This window comes from Manis pentadactyla, chromosome 3 (assembly GCF_030020395.1).
Source record: "Manis pentadactyla isolate mManPen7 chromosome 3, mManPen7.hap1, whole genome shotgun sequence".
Classification (NCBI taxonomy): domain Eukaryota; kingdom Metazoa; phylum Chordata; class Mammalia; order Pholidota; family Manidae; genus Manis; species Manis pentadactyla.
In genome coordinates this window covers 216,853,295-216,875,904 of record NC_080021.1, presented here as the reverse complement: position 1 = coordinate 216,875,904, position 22,610 = coordinate 216,853,295, and the positions used below count along the sequence as shown (strand labels likewise).

The window sequence follows — 22,610 nt, the reverse complement described above, 5'->3', positions numbered from 1 at the left end:
AACAGGCTATTAGGACAAAGAAATTGGGAGGGAAAACCCAAGGTGGACATTCAACCACTTAAAGTAGGTTCAGCTGGACACAAACAATCCAACTTAATGGGGGAAAAAATGCACACTCTGAAGACTTACAAAAGCAGGAAGCATGTCATGGTATGTAGGTGGGTGGTATACATTTCCCATGAACTGTGAAGCCCCTTTGCGGACAGGCTGAGCCGGGCGGAGAGAGGGGTCCTTAGAATCGCTGGTACATGCCGAGGAGGGGGCTCCGTCTCCTGCACTCGAGTTCCTGCTGCCCAGCTCAGTTGGGGAGGCGCTCAGAGACGTGGCAGAAATTATGTTTCGCCCACCGCCCTCCCTCCAGCTTGTCACATCTGGAAATCGAAAGGGGGCAAAAGGGGAGAGGAAAGAGGAGCGGGGAGGAGGGATTGTATGAGGTTCTGAAGGTCAAGGGACCCCCCTCATTGACCGAAAAATAAAAAACAAAAACCCCAAGTGTAAAGGGTAGAGGAAACTGGTCAGTCTGTCAGGGAAGGTTGGGGCGGGCACTTGGCCAGCAAGTATGAGCTTGCTGAGGAACTCTGATTGCAAGAGTAACAAAATAAGGTCCATGCAGAGAGAGGGCAGGTGTGAAAGGAAACGGGCATGAGCCACAACACCCACATACACCCACAGAGCCAGCACCCCAAAGAAACCAAACCAGCCCCGCACGAAAAGAGCCTTAAGTCACTTCTTCACAAAGACGCACAAGCCCCCTCAGGATCAGCACCGTGCTCAGCCCTGGACGTCATGTTAAAACCAGAGTAACCTCCTGCCACATTTCTAGCCTGTTTAATGGCGGCACCTCTGATCAGAGATTTCCCATTCATCAGATAAGGCAGAGCAGTCCTCCCACCCCCTCCCTCAGCCCCAAGGCCTTCACCCCCACCTGCTCCTGCACTGGCCCTAGGGTCCTCTGGCAGGTCACAGACTGAAACCTGCCAACCTATTTATTATTTTAAGATGATGCTTTCCACTGTCAAATGTAGCAAGGTCTGGTAGAATTATAGGCCAACAAGAAATCAGATGAGCCAAAAAGACTCCTCTTTTCTCACTCAACTTTTGGTGAGGACTTGAAAAATCAAAGGCCCTTGAGTACTTGACCTCTAAGAGAAAGAGACCCCAGATAGCCACAGCATCAGGGCCCACCCCCAGCTCTTCAACCCCTCGTGTGGTCTGGGCCCACCCCTGGGGCCACCCCTCCAGCCATCTGCTGCTGCTTCTCATATGATCCCAGAAGCCTCTTCTAGTTCTAAACTTTCATAGTTCTACAAAGCAGCTCATCTTAATTATTTCCAGAAAGTTGCAGTTCTTGGCCTAAGAAATTTGATTACACATTTGGATCAGACAAAATAACCCAGCATAGGCCCCTGGAAAGGCAGTGTTTTACTTAGGAGTTGCATAGTGACTGTTTCACCTACAGGATATCAGTTCTGACTGCAGGATACCTTGGTTAATCAAGACAAGCAGACAAAAGTCCCTCACATTTCATGATCTGATCAAGCTCCCACGAGCCACATGAAGAAAAAAAGAATAAGAGCCATTTCAGAATCCGATTTGAAAGATGGGAAATCCCACTCCTGAACATTACCTTAGTTTCTAGCCACCCAGGGCCACTAAGAAGAAAACGTTACCAGCAAGTACCACTACACAGCACTGCTGACAGTGTGGCCGGACCCTGGATGAGGGGACTGCAGACTCATCCTGGGCACTGTGTAACAATCCCCACGGGGACATGTTAAAAAGGAGAGATTCTAATGTGGCTGGGGAGAGGGGAGAACTGAAAATCAGGCTTTTTAACAAACTCCCCAAGTGGTTCAGACAGAATTCAGCCAGAATTTGGCCAGGTTTGAGAACCACTGGTTTAGAAAACAAGATCCTACATCAGGGACCACCACGTTAACTGGCCCTTGGTCCATCCATCCTTGCCATGACCACATCAGCAAAGCAGAACCAACATCTGATGACAGCTGGGACAAGGCAGACAGGCCTGGCCCAACCCAAAGCACAAGGAGAAGCGACCTCCAGACCAGCTAGAGAATTAAGTCCAACAGATGCAGAGGTCAGGTTGAAGGCCTATAACCCCAGGAGCTCTGGTTCTTTGCAAACAGGCAGACTTCCAAGAGGGTGGAAAAGATGAGGAGAATTCTGTTATTCCCATGTGTGCCCAGACAGGGGCTGCAGACCACTTACTCTGAGGGCGGAGGCTTGGTCCTGGCCCATACGACAGATCTAAGACGCCCTTTTCTTTGCCAGCCTTGTCCTGCCCTCCAGCTGCTTTCAGCGTCGGAAATTCCTCGGGAGAGAAGGATAATAGTCGGCTTGAGCCCCTTAAACCTGTCAAGAAACCAGAAAGACTTATGGGCAAGTGGGATGGCATCAACAGTTCTCTGCTTTAGCAACTGTGTGCACTGAAAGCCACATGGCCTGACGGGGGCTCATTTATACTGCAGGGCACTAGCAGGGTGCCCTGGGGGTCACCAGGCCCCTGACAGCTGACCTGCCAGGGCTGGTTGCAAAGGGCATAGGGGAAGACATCACAGCTGCTCCAGCCCAGATCCTTCCCTGCTCCTGGAAGAGGGCAGGAAGTCCCTTCAGGAAACTCCTTTTGGTGGCCTTGGGGGACGGAAACATAGTCTTTGGTGAATCGGCCCAAAGAAGTTGACTACTTTTGTGTGGAAGTAACACCAACAACAGAAGGTACCCCCAGCTGCCCCAAAGGCCTCCACCCGATTTACCCTCATGAGGACCTCCTCATGTCTGTCCAGGCCAATTCGCCATTTTCTATAGAGTCTGAAGCCCACCAGCCTCCTGTAACCCAGGGATGATCTTTCTTTGCTCTTCCCATCACTCCCCAACACCATAAACCCCTTTAGAGAAGACAACTTTTCTAAATTTTGGTTCTGTTGCGCATAGTCCTTAGCCCTAGGAACCTGCAACCACCTTTCAGATGAATAGATAATAATAAATGATGCATTTTAAGGTCCAGAGTGGGATTGGGTCCACTAATCTGGAACACCCAGCATGTGTCCAGCACCGTATATGCTTCGTAACAGTGATGTCACAAAGCACAGTGTCCAGCTGCGCTTCGCCCTGCGCCCTAGATAATAAAGCCAAACTTGCCCCAAGGTGTTTGATCTTAGCACCGACTTGCAGACTTGTTAGCAAAGGCAGACTGTGCCAGGAAGATGCAGCTGGGATTAGTGTCAATGCACAAGGCACCCGTTCGTTCACCCTCCCACTTAGTAAAAAGGTCCAGGGTCAAATAAACCTGCCAGGGTGACAACTGGACACATTACTCACCAATAATTAACCTGAAAGACATCTCCAAGTGTCACAAAGGAGCTCTACTGCTCTGTGAAGGAGGACTTTGACTCATATGGCCACTTCATTATATTAAAAGGTCACCGGCAAGAATGAAATATGAAAGTCATGCTTTTGTAATATGGTCGATTATATGAAGTTTAAAAAAAAAGTCCAGTAGTTTTTTTCTGCCCTAAGAGTCATGAGGTACTATTCTAAGCATGAATTAAACTTACCACCCACAGATGAAAAGGATAAAGGGAAGAACTCAAATCAAACCTTCATGCTCTACAACACTCCCCCACCAATCCCGGCACCATCAGCCTCTGCTGTGAGACTCTGAGGCAGGAAAAGCAGGGCTTCTCTCAAGTCCCAGGGGGAGCCACGGGGGGGGGTGCTGCACCTGAGCCCATGAGCGGTGGGCCCCAGGCCTCCACCTGAACCACCCCAAAGGCGTCCTGAGCCTGATCCAGGCGGGGTGGACAGAATGACACCTCTGTGTGGACAGCCCATCAGTGCAGGACAGTCAGTCTGCGTCCCAGGATCATGACAACATTTGTGGGCAACACCCCCAAGTCCCCACAGCTCTGACAGCATCACAAGCTGGGGATCCCAGCTCAGGAAGGGGAACCAGGGGCTGATGCCCTCCTCTTGGGCTACAGGCTTCTGCTTTCCTCCAGAAAAGCTGTCATATGTCTACAGAGTATTTCACTGCTTCAGAAATACTCTAATCAAATTTTTTTTATAGTAATGCAATCACAAGTTTCAAAAGTAAAAAGCCATGAAAAGGAGTAAGCTGAAGCCTTCTCCCACCCATGTGCCCCATTTGCTAACTACTAACCTCAAAACTGGGTACTTTCTGTATCATTCCCTCCTTCCCAGGCTTTCAAAACCCTCCAGAGGGTTTTAAATGTATATACAACACTTTGCGGAAGTGTATTTTTCCGGATTTTTTGCATGAATGCTAACATTACCTACTATTCTCAACTTTTTTCCCATTTCAGAATATATTGCAGAGATCATGCTGGATCAATAGAAAACTACTTTTTTTCCCCGATAGCCAAATAGTATCTCATTAAAGTACCATAATTTGACAGACATTTCAAGTGATTGTTTCCAATCTTTTATTCATCTGTTGTCAGGAAAATCTTGCACGTGTGTCATCTCACACACCAGCAAGTATCACTTATAGGATGATTTCCTCCAAGTGGAACTCCTGGGTCAAAGGGTTGATGTGTTAGCAATCTGACAGGCAGCACCAAGCTGCCCTCCACAGGGGCTGTCCCAACTTACCCTAGTGGGTTTTTTTTATCTTTTTTTTTTTTTTTTTGGTATCATTAATAAACAATCACATGAGCAACATTGTGGTTACTAGATTTCCCGCATTATCAATTCCCCCCCACATACCCCATTACAGTCACTGTCCATCAGCATAGTAAGATGCTATAGTCACTACCTGCCTTCCCCGTGCCCCCACACCCCACATTATGTGTACTAATCATAATGCCCCTTATTTCCCTTCTCCCTCCCTTCCCACCCTCCTCCCCAGTCCCTTTCCCTTTGGTAACTATTAGTCCATTCTTGGGTTCTGTGCTTCTGCTGCTGTTTTGTTCCCTCATTTTTTGCTTTGTTCTCATGCTCCACAGATGAGTGAAATCATTTGGTACTTGTCTTTCTCCGCCTGGCATATTTCACTGAGGTTAATACCCTCTAGCTCCATCCATGTTGTTGCAAATGGTAGGATTTGTTTTCTTCTTATGGCTGAATAATATTCCATTGTGTATATGTACCATATCTTCTTTATCCATTCATCTGCTGATGGACACTTAGGTTGCTTCCATTTCTTGGCTATTGTAAATAGTGCTGCGATTAACATAGGGTGCATATCTTTTTGAAACTGGGATCCTGCATTCTTAAGGTACATTCATAGGAGTGGAATTCCTGGGTCAAACGGTATTTCTATTTTTAGTTTTTTGAGGAACCTCCATACTGCTTTCCACCATGGTTGAACTATTTTACTTTCCCACCAGCAGTGTAGGAGGGTCCCCCTTTCTCTGCATCCTCGCCAGCATTTGTTGTTCCTAGTCTTTTCTACATTGGCCATCCTAACTGGTGTGAGGTGATATCTCATTGTGGTTTTAATTTGCATTTCCCTGATAATTAGCAACGTGGAGCATCTTTTCATGTGCCTGTTGGCCATCTGAATTTCTTCTTTGGAGAAGCGTCTGTTCATATCCTCCACCCATTTTTTTAATTGGGTTATTTACTTTTTGGGTGTTGAGGCATGTGAGTTCTTTATATATTTTGAATGTTAACCCCTTGTTGGATATGTTGTTTACAAATATATTCCCATACTATAAGATGCCTTTTTGTTCTGCTGATGGTGTCCTTTGCTGTACAGAAGCTTTTTAGGATGATGTAGTCCCATTTGTTCACTTTTTATTTTGTTTCCCTTGCCCAAAGAGATGAGTTCAGGAAAAAGTTGCTCATGTTTATATTCAAGAGATTTTTGCCTATGTTGTCTTCTAAGAGTTTTATGGTTTCATGACTTACATTCAGGTCTTTGATCCATTTCGAGTTTACTTTTTTGTGTACAGGGTTAGACAATAATCCAGTTTCATTTCCTTACATGTAGCTGTCCAGTTTTGCCAACAACAGCTGTTGAAGAGCTGTGCACTTCTTTTTAAATAAAAATGAATACACTGAACTTACTTTAAAAAAAATTCTAACCTTTCAAAAATAAAGGCTATAGAAAGCAAAGAACTGCTGTTAAGTCTAGTGAAGGCTCCCTACTAAGCCTCTTTAGACCCAACTTAGTACATACATGTCGCCACCTCTCCCTCCCCACCCTGCTTAACTTGCTCCCTCCATTTCCACGGCAAACCAGAGTCCCTGCAGCCCCCTTTCAGACCACTGACGCCCAGGCTGGAGCTGAGCTCCCCCCACTGTGAGCTCCTCGAGAGAGGCTGAGCTCCGAAAACCCGCTCGGCACACCAGATGACGGGTCCTTCCCCTCTGGCAGCAGAGGAAGGGCCCTCCAGCGACTCCAGCCCAGACGGGGGTCAGCCTCTGGGCATGGAGAGGAGGGCTAAATGGGAAAGGGGGCCACTAGCTGTTTTTCTAATATAAGCTACCAAAGGTGAGGTCTGCCGGAGACTTGGCTGGCAGTAACACACAGAAGGCAGTGGGAGACTCCAGGACAGGGGGCAGCCAGCACTGCTTTCCAAGAGAAAGGGCAATTGTGGTAACTGTTCATACCACCATCACTCTCCTTTCACCTGGGGGTGTCACTCGTTTGCACAGTGTGCTAGAGATATTCATGCTACCAATGAAAAATCAAGAAAGTTCATGTAGAAAAATCCCAGATTTTTGGCTTCTTTCAAAAATACCTGTTGACCCTAAGCCCAAATTCTCAGAGGGCTCCAGTGGCCAGAGGAAGGTCTGATGACCCCTCTGCTCAGGATCTACATCCTCCAGTGTGCCACAGGCCCCACTGCCCCTCAAGGCCTCACCCAAACTGCTTGACCTCTCTGTTCTAGGCCTGTTTGGGGAGCCATTTGAATTTGTTGTTCAGCATTCGTTTAAAATTCTGCACTTTTTCCTTCTGCTCATGTCCCCACCTTCCCTCTCCATAGCTGCAGCTCAGCAGACCACCTTCTTTAAGTGCTTCTCAGTAGACACGACACTAATGGTAACAAACACCACACAACCCTCTGCATATGCTGGTGTTACTGTCCAATGGCAAGCAGCTCAGTCCCCAGGGCGTGCTTATTTATAAAGCAGGCCTGAAGCTAATGCCACAACATGCAGCACCTCCTCCTCGTGGCCCCAGGAGGGAGATGTATGTTTCCAACACTGCTGAGCAGGTATTCATTCCATTGGCAGTGCAACTGAATTAAAGCACAGCAGGGTGAGCCGCCCAGGTCTGCTCCGTACACCTCTGGAGGAATCTCTTCAGCAATAATATCCAGTGAAATCAAAGAGCTGACACGCCCTGCAAAATAGGTGCTTCCAGCATTGGTGCAAAGGCTGGGTGCTCAGAGCAGCAACTCACCCAGGTAAGGGATCCCACAAAGCTTCAGGCCAAGGACTGGCAAGGACCCAACCAAAATAGCCCAGAACAGACACCCACCTCTCCCACCCACCCCAACACCACATGCACACTTACCACCTTCGTGTACTACTGGCTTTCCATTCAGCTGTGCCCATGACTTTGGTCCACCTGGCACTGAATTTGTGTTCTGAAAGAAGAAAGAAAATTAGAACAGAACCAGCTCAACAGGTCTGCTGTCCATTCACTGGGTGAGTTAGAATAGGTGCCCCCAACCCTCACCTGAGGCTCAAATCCTATCCACACATATCCACAACCATTTGCGAGCACCATACAACCACACGAGCTTCCCAGGCAGCACCCACCTGGTGCGGCAACCTGGGTGTCGGAACCACCAGGCCCACGTTACAGGTGAGCAGGACAGGTTGTAAGTGACCAGCTCAGAGTCATACACTGGTTATACAGCAAAGCCAGGACTCAAACCCCATGTCTGCCTTCATGCTGCTCTCCAGAACATTCTGTCAGGGTGCCTCTCCTGCCCACACAGAGCTACTATGTCTCACTCTACAGAAAAAGACCAAACCCCAACTCTAGCATGTGTCTCAAAACTGCGTGCCACTGCCAACAGAAGAATGTGAACACAGGAAATCCAGCGTGCCTGATCCTTCACTGCATAGGCCATAACTACTGTCATTCCACAGGCACAGCTCCCCAGGCGAGTGGCCTTCCTCCTCCACTAACCTGCACCTGCCTGGCTGGAACTCAGTACTACCTATGGGCTAAATGCTCACCTATGGGCTAGGAGCATGCCAAGCACAGCCTGCCTCACCACATCCTCCCACACTCTGGGAAGGTTCCAGTAGTATCCAACTGAGGCTTGAAAGGAGTGACTAGTCCCAGCTGGAGGGACAGGACCAGGACTTCTCCCCACTCTGCATGTCTCTAGTCCCCAACCACTCACTGGGCTGACCCGCCTTTGCCAACAACATTTAACTTAGCAGACTTCACCTTCCAACTGAAGATAAGATACACAAAACAAAGCTGCTACAGCAACACACTTCATCACTTACTGGGTTAGATCCCAGATTAAAAAATTACCCTTGCCCATCCACCCCCTCCTTCCCAGTCCACCCCTTGTCACCACCACCTCACACAGTTGGGGCAGACAACTGTCTTGCCTTCAATGCAGAGCCGACCAAGTGTAACAACCCATTTATTTTTCAGGAGTGGCCCTGAGTGCTTGATATAGGTGGCATGGAATGCCCACCAGTCTCCCCAGCAGACCCCAGGAGGGAGGTACCAGTAACATGACAGAGGCAGTGCAGCTGGGGCTGGACAGTCCCTTGGAGAAAAGTGAGCCTGCACACCCAGCACAAGGCAAGGGCTCGCAGGGCACTGCTAACGTTGCTAGCAGAGCCCAGCCCAAGAGTGGAAGTGTCTAATACCTCTTAGGAAAGATTTTACAAGTTGGAAAGCATTGCAAATCTCTTCTTTCCACCTCCACACAGGAGAGCAAATCAGGTCACAGCTGGGAAGAGCTGAGCCCTGGGTGAAGTGACCCATGAGCTGGCTCCAGGACATAGCTTTCTGACCAGACCACACACGATCCCCTCAGCCATTTCTTTCAGCAGATGCCCAGGACAGTACCCAGGCCCCAACCCAGACTCCAGGGGTGCAGCACAGGCACATATATTTTTTAATTATCTCCAAAGGCAGGTCTGATATGCCACCAAGGCTGTAAAACCAGGGCTGGGGAATCTCACGGAGTGTCACGTTCTGGGACAGACACGAACTCAACTCCATGTACTGTGATTGGTCAACAGTCCCCAATGGATTTAGGCCAATGAATAAGGACTTTTGCATGAATGAGGACTTCTTTTTTCTTTTTCTTTCATTTTAAAAGCATGGCTCACTAGTAAACATAATATTCGTCATGTAAGTGTAGATTAATGACACCAAAAAAAAAAAAAAGGTAGTTCCTGTGTGGAGACCTCCAATGAGTTCTACACAAGGGTATAAAGGGCATATAAAAGTGTAGGCAAAGGGTCTGTTTGTGTTTATACAGAGGATCAAAGCCTAACTGGGCTACCCCGAAAATGAACTAAGATACGATATGAAAAAGAACTTCCAACATCAGCACTCTCTGGAAGACTCATGCCAGAAGATGATCATTAAAAAACCCCAACAAAGATCCACACACTGCTACAGCTGTAGATGCACTCATCCCACCAGTTCCTGGACTTGCCATGGGAATGAGGAAGGAGATATCTAAGCTGGCCTGTGCATACAGTAAAACAACAAATTTGACTGGATCTCTATTGTTGGAACTCAACCAAGAATTAGAAGTGCAAATTGTAGCGCTCCAAAATCTTACAACTACAGACTATTTACTGTTAAAAGAACATATGGGATGTGAACAGTCCCCAGGAATGGATTGTTTTAATTTGTCTGATTTCTCTCAGACTGTTCAAGTTCAGTTGGACAATATCCACCATATCATAGATAAGTTTTCACAAATGCCTAAGGTGCCTAACTGGTTTTCTTGGTTTCACTGGAGATGGATGGTAATTACAGATATGCTTTGGTTATGTAATTATACTCCTATTATGTTAATGTGTGTACGCAATTTAATTAGTAGTTTAAAACCTATACATGCTGAAGTTACTCTACAAGAAGATATGTCAAAGAAATAATCAATCTTCCCATGTTTTCTTCCACCTGCTACTTCTATAGCTTTTCTTCTTCCTTCCTAATTACAACCCTTAAATAGAATTCGTGCCTCATATCAAATTTACCGAGTATCATAATTCTTCCAAGTGGTAAAGATACCTCAAGACAAATGCTGGGCATAGAAGCCACAGGACATAAATATGCAAAGAAGTAAAAAGCTAACCTTTTCAAACAGTAAGGCTTCTCTCTCACTTACCAACTTCACATTTCCCTGTATGGCCCCGGAAGATGACTGGTTAGCCAGAGACGGGCAAGATTCCTCAAGGGAGGAACAACCTAAGACAGGCACAGTCGCAGGGGGGCCATCAGGTGAGAAATTGGGGATCAACAGAGGTGAGGCTTAGAACCTCACCCCCCCTGTTCTGAGAGAAATCTTCTGCATACGTGGATGTTTTATTGCCCCTGTCTAGCTTGGATTAACACATAGTCAACAGGCACACACCTGATCATCTACATTTGCTCTCTTACAACACTAAACTATGTTTTCTACCTTTATCTTGTATCTACTTACCACTTCAGCATTTTATTAAAAATAATAATAATAAAGAGAGAAATGTGGTATCCACATATAAATCAAGTATAAAAATCAAATGAGTATTCATATTTGAACTGACTGTTTATAGTTCATAATGCATGAGCAAAACCAAAAGTTTCTGTGATGACTGCCCTTGTACTGCTCACCATGTAACTTATTCAATATGTAAGAATTTGTTCCCCATGTAAGAACTTGTTCGTTATGCTTCAGAAGATTGGAGACTGACGAAAATTAGGCTTGGGGTGGATTAATGATTGTGCATTGAGCATTGACTCCCCTATACAGAATTTTATTGTTGTTAACAACCATTTGATCAATAAATATGAGAGATGCCCTCACAACAACAACAACAAAAAAAAATTAAAAAGTACACACTTCCAATTGTAAGATAAATAAGTAACCAGGATGTAATGGATAGCATAAGGAATATAGTCAAAATATGGTAACAACTTGGTATGGTGATAGCTGGTACCTAGAATTATCATGTATATAAATGTTGAATCACTGTGTTGTACACCTGAAACTAATGTAATGTAATACTGTGTGTCAACTACCCTTCAATAAAAAATAATTATCTACAAAAAAACAAAATAAAATAAAAATAAAACAAATCCACATTGATATAAATAAATGATTGAATGAAGTAATAAAAAAATAAAAAAATAAAAGCATGGCTCAGTGTTGGGGAGGGTGTGTCCTCTGGCAAAGCCATAAACTTCTTGCAGATGGGAGTTGGCATCAGAATTTCTATTCCCATGTAGCTAGGTAAAACTAAACTATGAAAGTTCAAGTTGTTTTCAAGAGAGCTAGTAAATGTTAGGTACCTACATCTAGCTCTTCTGGTCTCCTAAAAGAATCACAGACATTTTATCGACAATTCTGGCAACTAGCTGGGTGTATTCTCCTGCTGATCTCTGAAACCCACAGACTCTGACACACTGAGTGTATTATGAGCTCTTGTTTGGTTAAATCATGGTTTTCTGTATAGAAAACATTTCAAATGCATCAACAAAGCAACAATAGCTCAGAATTTCCCAAAGTGTGTTCTGAGAGACACTCATTTCTAGAGACATTCAGTCTACAAAGGTTTCCTAGGACAAATAAATTTGCGGAATGCTGTGTTCCTTATGTCCTCTTCTTAAGAAGCCATAGTACACATTAGTATATTAAAGACACTGCAAGGATGTACAACAGTAAAGGGGCCTGCTTATTTTGTTTTTCAAACTTACATGACCAATGAACCTTTCTATGGCCTACCACTTATTATGTTATTTATTTATCTTTAATTAAGGTATCATTGATATACAATCTTATGAAGGTTTCACATCAACAACCTTGTGACTTCAACATCCACCCGTATTATCAAGTCCCCCCACCACCCCATTGCAATCATGTTCATCAGTGTAGTAAGATGCTACAGAGTCATTACTTGTCTTATCCGTGCTGTACTGCCTTCCCCATGACCTACATATATCGTGATTGTGAATTATAGTGCCCCTTAATCCCCTTCTCCCTCCCTCCCAAACCGCCCCGCCCTACTCTTTCCCTTTCATAACCACTAGTCCCTTCTTGGAGTCTGTTGCTGTTTTATTCCTTCAGTTTTGCTTTGTTGTTATACTCCACAAATGAGTGAAAACATACGGTATTTGCTTTCTCCACCTGGCTTATTTCACTGATTCTAATATATAATACCCTTAAGTTCCATCCATGTTGTTGCAAATGGTAGGATTTGTCTTCTTCTTATGGCTGAATAATATTCCATTGTGTATATGTACCACATCTTCTTTATCCATTCATCTACTAATGGACACTTAGGTTGCTTCCATATCTTAACTATTGTAAATAGTGCTGCGATAAATACAGGGGTCATATACCTTTTTGAATCAGGGATCTTGTTTTCTTTGGGTAAATTCCTAGGAGTGGAATTCCTGGGTCAAATGGTATTTCTATTTTTACTTTTTTAAGGAAGCTCCATACTGTTTTCCACAACAGTTAACTAATTTACATTCCCACCAGCAGTGTAGGAGGGTTCCCCTTTCTCCGCATCCTCACCAGCATAGCATTTGTTGTTTCTTGTCTTCTGGATGGTAGCCATCCTAACTGGTGTGAGGTGATATCTCATCATGGTTTTAATCTGCATTTCCCTGGGGATTGGTGATGTGGAGCATCTTTTCATGTGCCCGTTGGCATCTGTATTTCTCCTTTGGAGACACTTGTGTTCTTATGGCATTCATTTCCAAGAGCACATTTGAGGGAGCCCTGACCTAGCCTGTAACTGGCCTGAGGTAAGTCAACAGAAACCAAGCTAAGTGTCTATATTCTGTTCCATATCTGGTATCTTTCTCCAAAAGCTGTGTATTAAATTACCTCATCAGGGACCATGACAATTTCCCATGCTAATTCTTCAAAGCCATTCATCTGTTCTGCCTCTGGAATAAGCAGGTCAGGAAAAGCTACTTTTCTCGGTGACCACTCCTACCAGTCCCCAACAGGGGCATTAGGGGCTCAATCAGGACAGGGTCCCCAGCACTTACCTCCTGACTGATTGACTGTGTCGGTTTCTGTAAACTGGAGACAGATTTCTGCAAACCCGGCTGCGGCAGCGACTCCAGCGGCTGAGAGGCCGTCACACTGGAACTAGACAAAGGCAGGACACAGGGCACAGGCCAGGCTGTCAGATCCCTATGCATTTCCAAGTGCCACCACAACTCAGCTGCTCACTGGGAGCAAGACCTTCCTCTGGTCAACAAACAGCCTTCTCCCACAGGCGCTAATGCTGGCCAAGCTGACGAGAAGCTGACGTCTGTTCACTGACTTCACTTAGGACAGGAATGTTCTCTGCCTTCGCACACAGACCATTTACAGAAGCTGAGAACTCACTGTAAACAAAGTGATGGGAGGATTTGCCAGTGGGGAAACTGAGTCAGTGCAGAGAAGGAGCACTGAGCACCCTACTCCTGACCAGGAGGCTCACAGCAGACTGACTGCTTTGAAACATAAGCAGATTTTGTTTTAACCTTCTCCTGCTTATGAAAGAAATATATGCTCATAGTAAAAATAACTTTGTAAATATACATAACACAGAATTGTCACAGTCTCATCCTCAGAGAAACTCCAAGCATATTTTTCTCTATCTGTTAATACAGTACTTTTTTAACACAAGTATGATAACACCATACATGTAATTCAGTAACTTATCTTTTACTTAATCTATATAACATCTTTTCATGGCAACATGTATGGATCTACTGCTATCTTTTAATGACACTGTACAGCTAAATGGACCACAATTTGCCAATCTCCCAATTTTTTTTCTACTACCAATAAAACTGTAATGGGCATTTTTGTATATACTTCTTTGCACATTTTTGTGTAATTCAGTAGTATAAGTTCTTAGAAATGCAATTGCTGGATCAAAGGATGTTTTGAAGTTTAAAAGCTTAAAACTGCCCTTCAACATAGGCTGTCAGTCACTTTACACTCCACAAGTAACTCTCTAAGAGAGCAACAAGAAAGGGTTCGGCAGGAAGACTTCTGCTGACCCAGCAGCCTTCCAGTCACTTCTACTCAACTTTCCACTTGACGATATTTGAGGGGGACAGCAACCCACTTGGCCAGAATCCACCCAGTGCAGGCGGCTCATCTGTCAGTCAAAGCCAAATCCTACACACACACATACTCATGCAAGGCTCACATACACCAAGTCACTCGCCGTGCGTGATTACTGCAAAATGAGGGCTGAGCCTCATGTCACCTTCTACCGACAACAGAAGCTTCCAGGCAGTGTCACTTTTGTGTTCTCCAAACCTCGGCACTGAGTCCCAGCAACTGTGGCCCCCACTCTGCCATCTCCCTGATACCTGGAGAGAGGACGTAGCCCAGAAGGACACAGCAGATAGCCAGTGCCTGGGGTCTGCTGCCTTCTGCAACACTCCCTACCTCTTCCCTGGCACACGTGCCACACAAACAGCCTCATTAAAGCCGCCTGATCCTTTCCATACTGACAAAGGGTAAGATGGACAAGAGGAGGGAGCAATGCCTTGCTCCTCTCTAGGGAGCAGAAGCATTTCAATGCTTGCATGGAAATGTACACTATCTGTTTCATTAGAGTTTGTAGGGTCCACCTTCTGAGTAGAATGACAGTAACAGCTGACACCTGCTGCATTCTCCCTCTGTGCCAGGCTCTGTGCTAAGTGCCTGGCTGGTGTTACCACTCCTCACAGCCACCCCTGGAGCCAGGTGTTACTCCTGCTTCACAGGAGGGCAATGAAGCTCCGAAGTCAGGTGCCTCCCCAAGTGCCATAAAGCTAATAAAAGGCCTGGCTGGAAACTATACACACATCCCATTCTAAGTCACACTATATCACGAACGAGTATGATCCCTACACAGAAAAGCTTTAAATGTCAAGCTATTAGTTTTGGTTTTTACTACTTAATGATCATCTGAGTGAATTACTTGCTCACTCTCTGCATCCTGCCTGAAGTAACTATGAGGAAGTTTGACAAAATCTAACATGGCCATTTCTGGTAAGGGAAAGGGACACTGGTCAGCAGGCTGTGTTCTGGGTCACTGACTTCCTGGATCCTGAGCACCAGCAGCCAGACCATGAGAGATGTGGGACGCAGCTGGGCTGCTGTTTTCATCCCCCTGCCTGCCAGCCTCAGCAAGGCCTGTCCCTCTCAGCACAAACCCCAAATCCTCTTTCCCAGACACCGTATCACGGGCTGCAACCCAGCCAGAGAAGACTTGCCGTGGAGGGAGATGAACGAAGGCCCAGGCGTTGGAGGGAATGGCCCAGGTTGTGTGCCCTGAGCACAGCTAGGACCACCTGGGCCTCCCCACACAACAGCAGCTATAAGAGTCACTGTTTCTCTAACGATGATTTCTGTGCCAGCCCCCAGGCCTCCTAAGGCTTCCCAAGTGCTGTGTTGGCAGCAGGGAGAGCCTTCAGGGAGGCTGCACACTGACCCAGAGTAACAAGCAGCCTGGGCCTCCTCCGTCACTGGTGTGTTTGGAGCAGCTGCAGCAGTCTGCATGGGAAGTTGGAGAGACTGCCTCCTTCTCCAGCTGGAGCCCAGCACACAGGCACTGCCACCAGAATGAAGTGTTCAACCCCGGCGCTGCGCATACTGTTTTCTACAGGAACTGGCTCTGACTCATTGCATAAGCCCCTCTAGGGTGATGAGGCCTTTCCTAATAAGGCACAGGGGACACCGGTCACTGGGGACAAGGCAGCCCAAGAAATGCTACTGCAGTGAATCCAAAAGCCAGGAAAAATGAAGGCAGGGAGCAAGAAACAACTAAGCAGCAGGAGTCAGGGTGAAAGGCGCTTCCTCTGGCATTCCCCCTCGCCCCCGCCCCAATCTCCAGCACTGTGGGCAAAAGGAGCAGGATGCTGGGCCAGCTGTGGCACCCGCCTCCCAGCCCACCACCTGCCCCTCTGCTCTTACCTCTTTGGGTCTTGCTGATCCTGCTTGTTTGCCCATCCCGTTCCGTCCTTGGGTACTATAACGATGTTGGGGTCGTTTCCTTTGTTTTCAGACTTCAAGCTTGGCAGGTTTGCGGGTGGTGGCATACGCCGGGCTGTGGCAACTTTCCCAAGACTCTGTAAGCCATGTCTAGGAATAACTGCAGGAGAGGCGGGACAGAAAAGCATCGCACAGGAAAGTTACAGAAGGAATGAGGCCGGATTCTCAGGCTGCTCTTTTAAACTCTAAGTGATCAGGGCAAAGGCAACAAATGGGGAAACAAGAGGCAGGCTGCCTGGAAACAGACTGGAGTGTTTGGGAGTCACTTCCACCACTTTACAAGCTCTTCACTGAGGCCTTCAAAGACACAGGAGATGCTGAAATCTGGGCAGAGGCTCCATTATACTAGTGGGCAGGAGAAGTCCCAGGGAGTTTATGACATGGGTGACAGGCCCAGAAACCTCCATCCCACAGGGCAACCACCCTCTGCAAGTCAAGACTGCTCTGGCCTCATTACTGTAGGGCTGAAGCATAGCGGCTGCCAGACTAAGCCACGCCCCAGCAGGGCCCCCACATCCATAATAGCTTCACGGGGTGTGAACAGTATCAACGTGAACTCTCCCACCAGGGTTCAGAACATCAGAACCATGAAGCCTAAAAGGGTTAAAAAAATGCAAAGTAAGTTCCATTCTACCCATTCCCATCAGCTGCAAGCATCTACAGCTTCAATGAGAGAAGACAGAGAGGAAACGATCTCCCTATAGGGAGTCAGGACAACCCAAGCTCTGAAATCAGACAGCAAATAGCAGCACAGAATGACTGCTTCCCCAGAACTACTGGGCATTATGCACATTAGGCATGGGGACCACAGCCATCTGACCAGAAGGGGGACTCATGCTTTCACGGCCCCTGGCTTGGAGTTCTTCTCTTACAGGGATGCACAGGGCCCTGGCCTCTACCCATGTCTTACCTGAGGATCTGACTGTGTCTACTGATTTTCCTTTATGCTTATCAAACAGGCTGAGAGTCGGATACTTGCTTTTCCCATCCTTGCCCTTGGTTATTTGCCCCAAACGATCGGACATTGCGATGAAATGTCATCTAGTAAGGGAATTTTGCTCGGCGCCGCTGCTGATCTGCCTTTGAAATGGAAGAAAGAGAGCGTTAATCCGCCAGAGCCTCTGACCCAGTGGACTGAACCCTTAGGGAGCCGTGCGGATCTCAGAAAGCTTTGGACTCTGTCCCTACCAGGCACAGGCAGTTTTATTCATGTTTAAAGACCGTATCATAGACACCCCTGCCGCCCCCTCCCCCATCCCACCACGTTAAGACAGACTCTCTCCGTCTGTACGGACTGGAGTCTACTGCTTACCAAAGACAGAGAAATGTAAACTTCCACACTGAGTCCTCTCTCCAAATCAAGAACAACTCTTCAAGATTCAAAAATAAATGCTCATCACTTGAAGAACACCCAGGTGACATCAAAAATAAGGCAGGCAGAATAAGGGAGGTGCACAACCCACTTAAGGAAGGCTGTTCATTTCAAGAATGAGCAAAACCAAATCAAAGGAAAACAGTCAAAGTCAGCAATCATCCATAACAGCTGGGTGCATGCACCCTTCAAAATCGAGAACCAGCATCAAGAGAGCAGAACATCTGCTTAGGCAACAAGAGCAGGCTGAGGTGCAGATGTGGAAGAGAGAAAGCACGTGCTCCTGGGGCCTTACCAGCTACACCCGCCCCTCCACTTACAGAAAACCTTGAAGAAACAACCAAGAAGGAAACTGCTTGCCTCTGCCACTTTCCCATCTTCCAGAGGCTTCTATGAGTCTACTAGCACTTTGCTCATTCATGCAGATTTGTAGTGAGTGACCACCAACGCTCAGTGCCACGTGCCAGGCAGAGGACCGAGAGCCCCAATGCCTTTCAGTTCACACTCAACCTCAGCTGTAGGTTCTAGACTTATCGTGAATAATAAAGACCTGTGTAAGTGGTTAATACTTCCCACTGGAATTAACGTACAGAAAAGAAAGCATCAGTCTAGGCACAGTACTAACGTCTTTAATGACAAAAACGAGGTAACTCCAAAAGTATCCACTGATAAAACGCACTATCCAGAGTGGTGGGAAAGCATTTTGCAGCCCCAAAGATGACATTAAGATAAAATTCTACATATTATGATCCACGACTTTATTATAAATATAAAGCACAGCGAGCAAAGATCCATTACAAATGGGGCCAAAAAAAGTGAGAGTAAAGACACTGACATCACACACCTCCAGGCAGACCAGGCGGGGCCTCATCCAAGCCCAAGCCCACTGAGTTTGTTCTCACATGAAACTGACACGTCCGCCTTCCATTAGCTTCACAAAGCTTGAAAATGAGTGAAATCTGATACCCATGATCTGCCAGGCCCTGCTCAGGTGACCGAACAGATAAGGACACAATTTAGATAAGGATATCAGGAAACAATCATAAAGATGCACGAAGATGCTAAGGGGTGAGTGTTCTGAGTTGGGATCACCCATCTGTGGGGGTCACCCCTTCTTCAGAGAAATGCTCCTCTCCTCCCCACATGCTTTCAGCCCCCCTGGCTGGATACTCAACTCCCTCCCTCATCCAGACACCAGCTCACTCACTAGAGTCAAGGGGAAAGGCTTGCATTTAGTGGCCAAGCAGGTGGGAAGCTAACTGCAGGCGGGATGGATGAAGAAACAAGCAGCAGAAAGGTTCAGGTGCTCCCGCACCCATGTTTACCATCAGAGCCACTCGATGCTAGCAGCCCCCCTACCACCACCCCGTCTCTGCCTCCTGTGCCAGAAGCAAACAGCAGCAATGACCAAGGATGGAAGTCAGCAGAAAAAAGTGTCTGAGCTCCGATTCTGGTGCCGCAGGGGTTCTGAGGCAAGCCCCTTATCGTTCCATCTCCCTCCCTGAAGCTGGCTCCAGTGTTTCCACCCACCCCCACAAGTCTTCCCTGAAAGTGCTTATCCTTCCCCTCAGGCCGGCCCATAAAGCCCCTTCACTACAAGGGGCTGGGTCTTATTTGCATCAGAATGACTAGGCCTTCAATGTAAACCAACTTGAAATCCTCCATAAAAATTACATGAGATGTAACTTTTAGACACTTGTTTCCAATCAAACCAACAGAAAAGATCACTTGGACAGGGACACAGAATCACCTGCCCCCGCCCCCACACACGCACGCACACCCGCAGGCCAGCATGCGACACTGTTAACAAAAGCCCTTGAGATTGCCACCACGGTGACGGCACCACATAGACCATGCCTCACAGAGTTCACAGTCTAAAACACAGGGACAGGCAAACAATGGTCAGGGCCCCAGCCAATGGCCTGTTTTTCATGAGGTCCTCGAGAATGATTTAATTTTTTTTATACTTCCCATATTTGTTTAAAAAACAAAAAATATACAACAGATACTGCATGTACAAAAAGTATGCTGACTCTGGATCTAAAAGGAAAAGCCTTGAACAAGCACTTTCACAGGTCTCCAGCTCGAACACAGATGGGCAGCCTGCGAGGGCACCCCAGAGACCCTAGAGCTCCAGCACAGTCCGAGTAGGGGCCAACAAGGGGCGAGGGGCCCAGGCAAAACATGTGTCTTCTATTCACCAGCAGGAAACTATTCCATGAGCTGTGATGGGGATACCTAGGGACTGTCCTGTTTTATAAACTCAGGTGGTATGCTGAACAACAAAGATACTGATATCCTAATTCCCAGAACCTGTGAATGTTACCTACATGGCAAAAGAGAGCTTATAGATATGATTAAGTTAAGGATCTTGAGGTGGGAGATTATCCTGGGTTATCCAGGTGGGCTCAATGTAATCACAAGGGTCCTTATAGGAGCAGGAGGATCAACATCAGAAGAGCACCGTGGGAGCAGAGGTTGGAGTGGTGTCCTTCGGAGTGGTGTCCTTCAAGGTTGGAGGGTGGAGGGTGGAGGGTGGAGGGTGGAGGGTGGAGGAGGGGCCCTGGGCCAAGGAAAGCGGTGGCCTCTAGAAGCTGGAAAAGACAAGAGAACTTTCTTCCCTGGAGCCTTCAGAAGGAACCAGCCCTAAAAACAATTTGATTTTATCCCAGTGAGACCCATTTCAGACTGCTGACCTCTGGAACCTAAGAGGATACATTTGTGTGGTTTTAAGCCACTAGATTTATAGTAATCTGTTAGAGCCAGAACAGAAAACTAGATTTATTCAACACAGTTTCATTAGGTACTACTATGTGCCCAGCACTGAGCTGGGCCTGGAATAAAGCAGAGAAGAATCTTGCCCATACATAAGTCCTGTCCCACATCCAGCCTACAGAAACAATGGGACCACCCATGGTCACTGAGCTCATTAACAGCAAGCCCGTTTCAGAATCTTTCATTTCAGCACAATGATGAGAAATGCTAAATCGTGCTACATCTCTGCTGTCCCTGACCACAGCTTTCAACAGCTGAACCTACAAACACTTCTGAATAAAACCAGCCTCCTTCCCAGCCACACACCTTGGAGAACTACAGATTTAGCATCATTAATTTAAATTCAGATAACTAGTTCTTTACTAAATTAAAAAACCAAACTAAGAAAGGCAAGACAAAGAAAAATTATTTACCAGCCTTTCTGGATCATTTTTCCACATAAAACCTTGATTAGCTTGATTTTTAAAAATCAAAAGTCTTTTAACTCTGAAACTTGACCAGATAAGGCTTTTTTTATAGATACTTCCAAAAAGTCTTCTTAAAATCTGTTACCCAATCTTCTACTGGCAGTTCACTGATATAAACAGATCTTTGATTCTGCACTGCCCAGGCCCATGGGCAGAGGTTACAGTGGACAGAGATAGTGCTCAGTAGGTCTTCCTGGTGACACAGGCTTCTGAGAACAAACCAGTCCCCACCCCACCACCAGAAAGCAAGAGACCGGAAGCCTGACCACACCCCCATTCCTGGCATCCCTCAAAAAAAATAAATCCCTCAGCAAACCAGAGCCACTCTTCTGGGAATTGAGAACTGTGTCTAGGAGATGTTAGTTGGTCTAGAAGTATGTCCTCCCAGTAAACTCAACCATTCAGCAAATACTAGTTGAGCACCTACTATGTTCAGGTAGAAATGCTTTCCAGTCCTCGTGACCAGAGCTCCTCAGTGAAACCAGAAGAGGGAAGGCGCTGGACTAATGTCTGCACTAAACCTGTATATCCAATTTTTTTGGTCCCTTCCTCCCACTTTGTAAGCAAGTTTTGCACCTTTTGGGCACTACTGGCCCCTCTAGACCTCAGTTTTCCCATCTACAGAATTGAAGGGCCACAGCAAGATAACTTAAGCACCCACTGGTTCTAAATACAAATACATCGGTGTTAATAACCCACAGCCATGGAATTACAAATGATTTATTGCCAAGGCAGACACCTCCTACCACACATCTGGAGCTGGAGTCTACATTCTATATAAACCTGAGATGCTAAAAGGCAGTGCAACTGAGTCACCGTTGCCATGGAAACAGCACTTTTGGGGAAGGGGCCTGACACTTGTTCATTTTATTGCTCCACGGTGAGACTGCACAGATGGAGGTTCTTCCAGCCCTGACTTTCTCTTAGAGTGGGGGGGTCGTTATATCACAGTTAGCCTGAAGACGAATATGAAACAGAGCCCACAAATGGGCCACAAACACAAACTATTTACTGTTGGGCCCTTACAAAGTAAGATTACAGACACTGGCCTTGGCACATTACAAGGGTTCTTTCACTGAGCCAAACTTCATTTGGACACAAATCCAAAATACAAATATAACTATTTGGGTTTCCCCAGCTGTTTGCATGTCCAGTGAAGCAGCACCCCATTTGGGGCCTAGCCCAGCCCCACACCCTTCTAGCTACTTCTGCTTGCCTGTTGGTTTTCACAAACATCAAGCCAGGAACTCTGTTAGTAAAGTTTTAACCAGCCTCCAATTATCTGCTCAGTTTCTATCCATCAACATACACACCCAAGCTTGACTAGCCTCATCATATGGCAGAAAGACGTCCAGGTAAACATCTGGGTGTGAATCATGAAGCCAGTAGACAAGAGAACATGCTTCTCGGCAGGTCTGAGGCGTGTTCACTCACTCCTGACTCACGCTTAGATCTGTGGGACAAGAACTGGCTGAGAGCACCAGGTCTTTGCAGACCGGCTCCCACCAAGCTTGGCCTGCGGCCACAGGTTTCAACTGCTTTCTCTCCTTTTTGTAGGCAACAGAATTCATTGCTGGTTTTTTCCTCCAAATAAAATGTATCGGTATTACATATAAAACAGATACAGGCCAAGGGTGCCCTGCCTGGAAGGGGTCCTGCTGCGCCCCACCCCTCACTCATTGTAACCCCCTTTTCCATAGCAGTCACCCCAGACACTGCCATGGGGCCAAGGAACATTTTGAAAACAGTAGGCCTAAAAGAAATGATTGCTATTAGGCAGAGGGAAAAAAGGGCCTAAAAAGCCACTTGAAA

General features: G+C 46.5%; 1 protein-coding gene across 7 annotated transcripts in view; it reads right to left on the bottom strand.

Moving 5' to 3' along the window:
- Window positions 1-22,610, bottom strand: part of PRRC2B (proline rich coiled-coil 2B) — a 92,340-nt gene that overhangs the window by 47,272 nt on the left and 22,458 nt on the right. For all 7 annotated transcript variants that reach the window (XM_036913522.2, XM_036913526.2, XM_036913528.2 and 4 more), the window contains exons 2-7: window positions 17,095-17,264; window positions 16,107-16,284; window positions 13,190-13,292; window positions 7,508-7,580; window positions 2,230-2,373; window positions 130-371 (exon numbers count right to left, since the gene is read on the bottom strand). In XM_036913522.2, coding sequence (XP_036769417.2) covers window positions 130-371; window positions 2,230-2,373; window positions 7,508-7,580; window positions 13,190-13,292; window positions 16,107-16,284; window positions 17,095-17,209 — 855 coding nt within the window. In that variant the 5' untranslated portion in view covers window positions 17,210-17,264. The remainder of the gene's footprint in view (window positions 1-129; window positions 372-2,229; window positions 2,374-7,507; window positions 7,581-13,189; window positions 13,293-16,106; window positions 16,285-17,094; window positions 17,265-22,610) is intronic.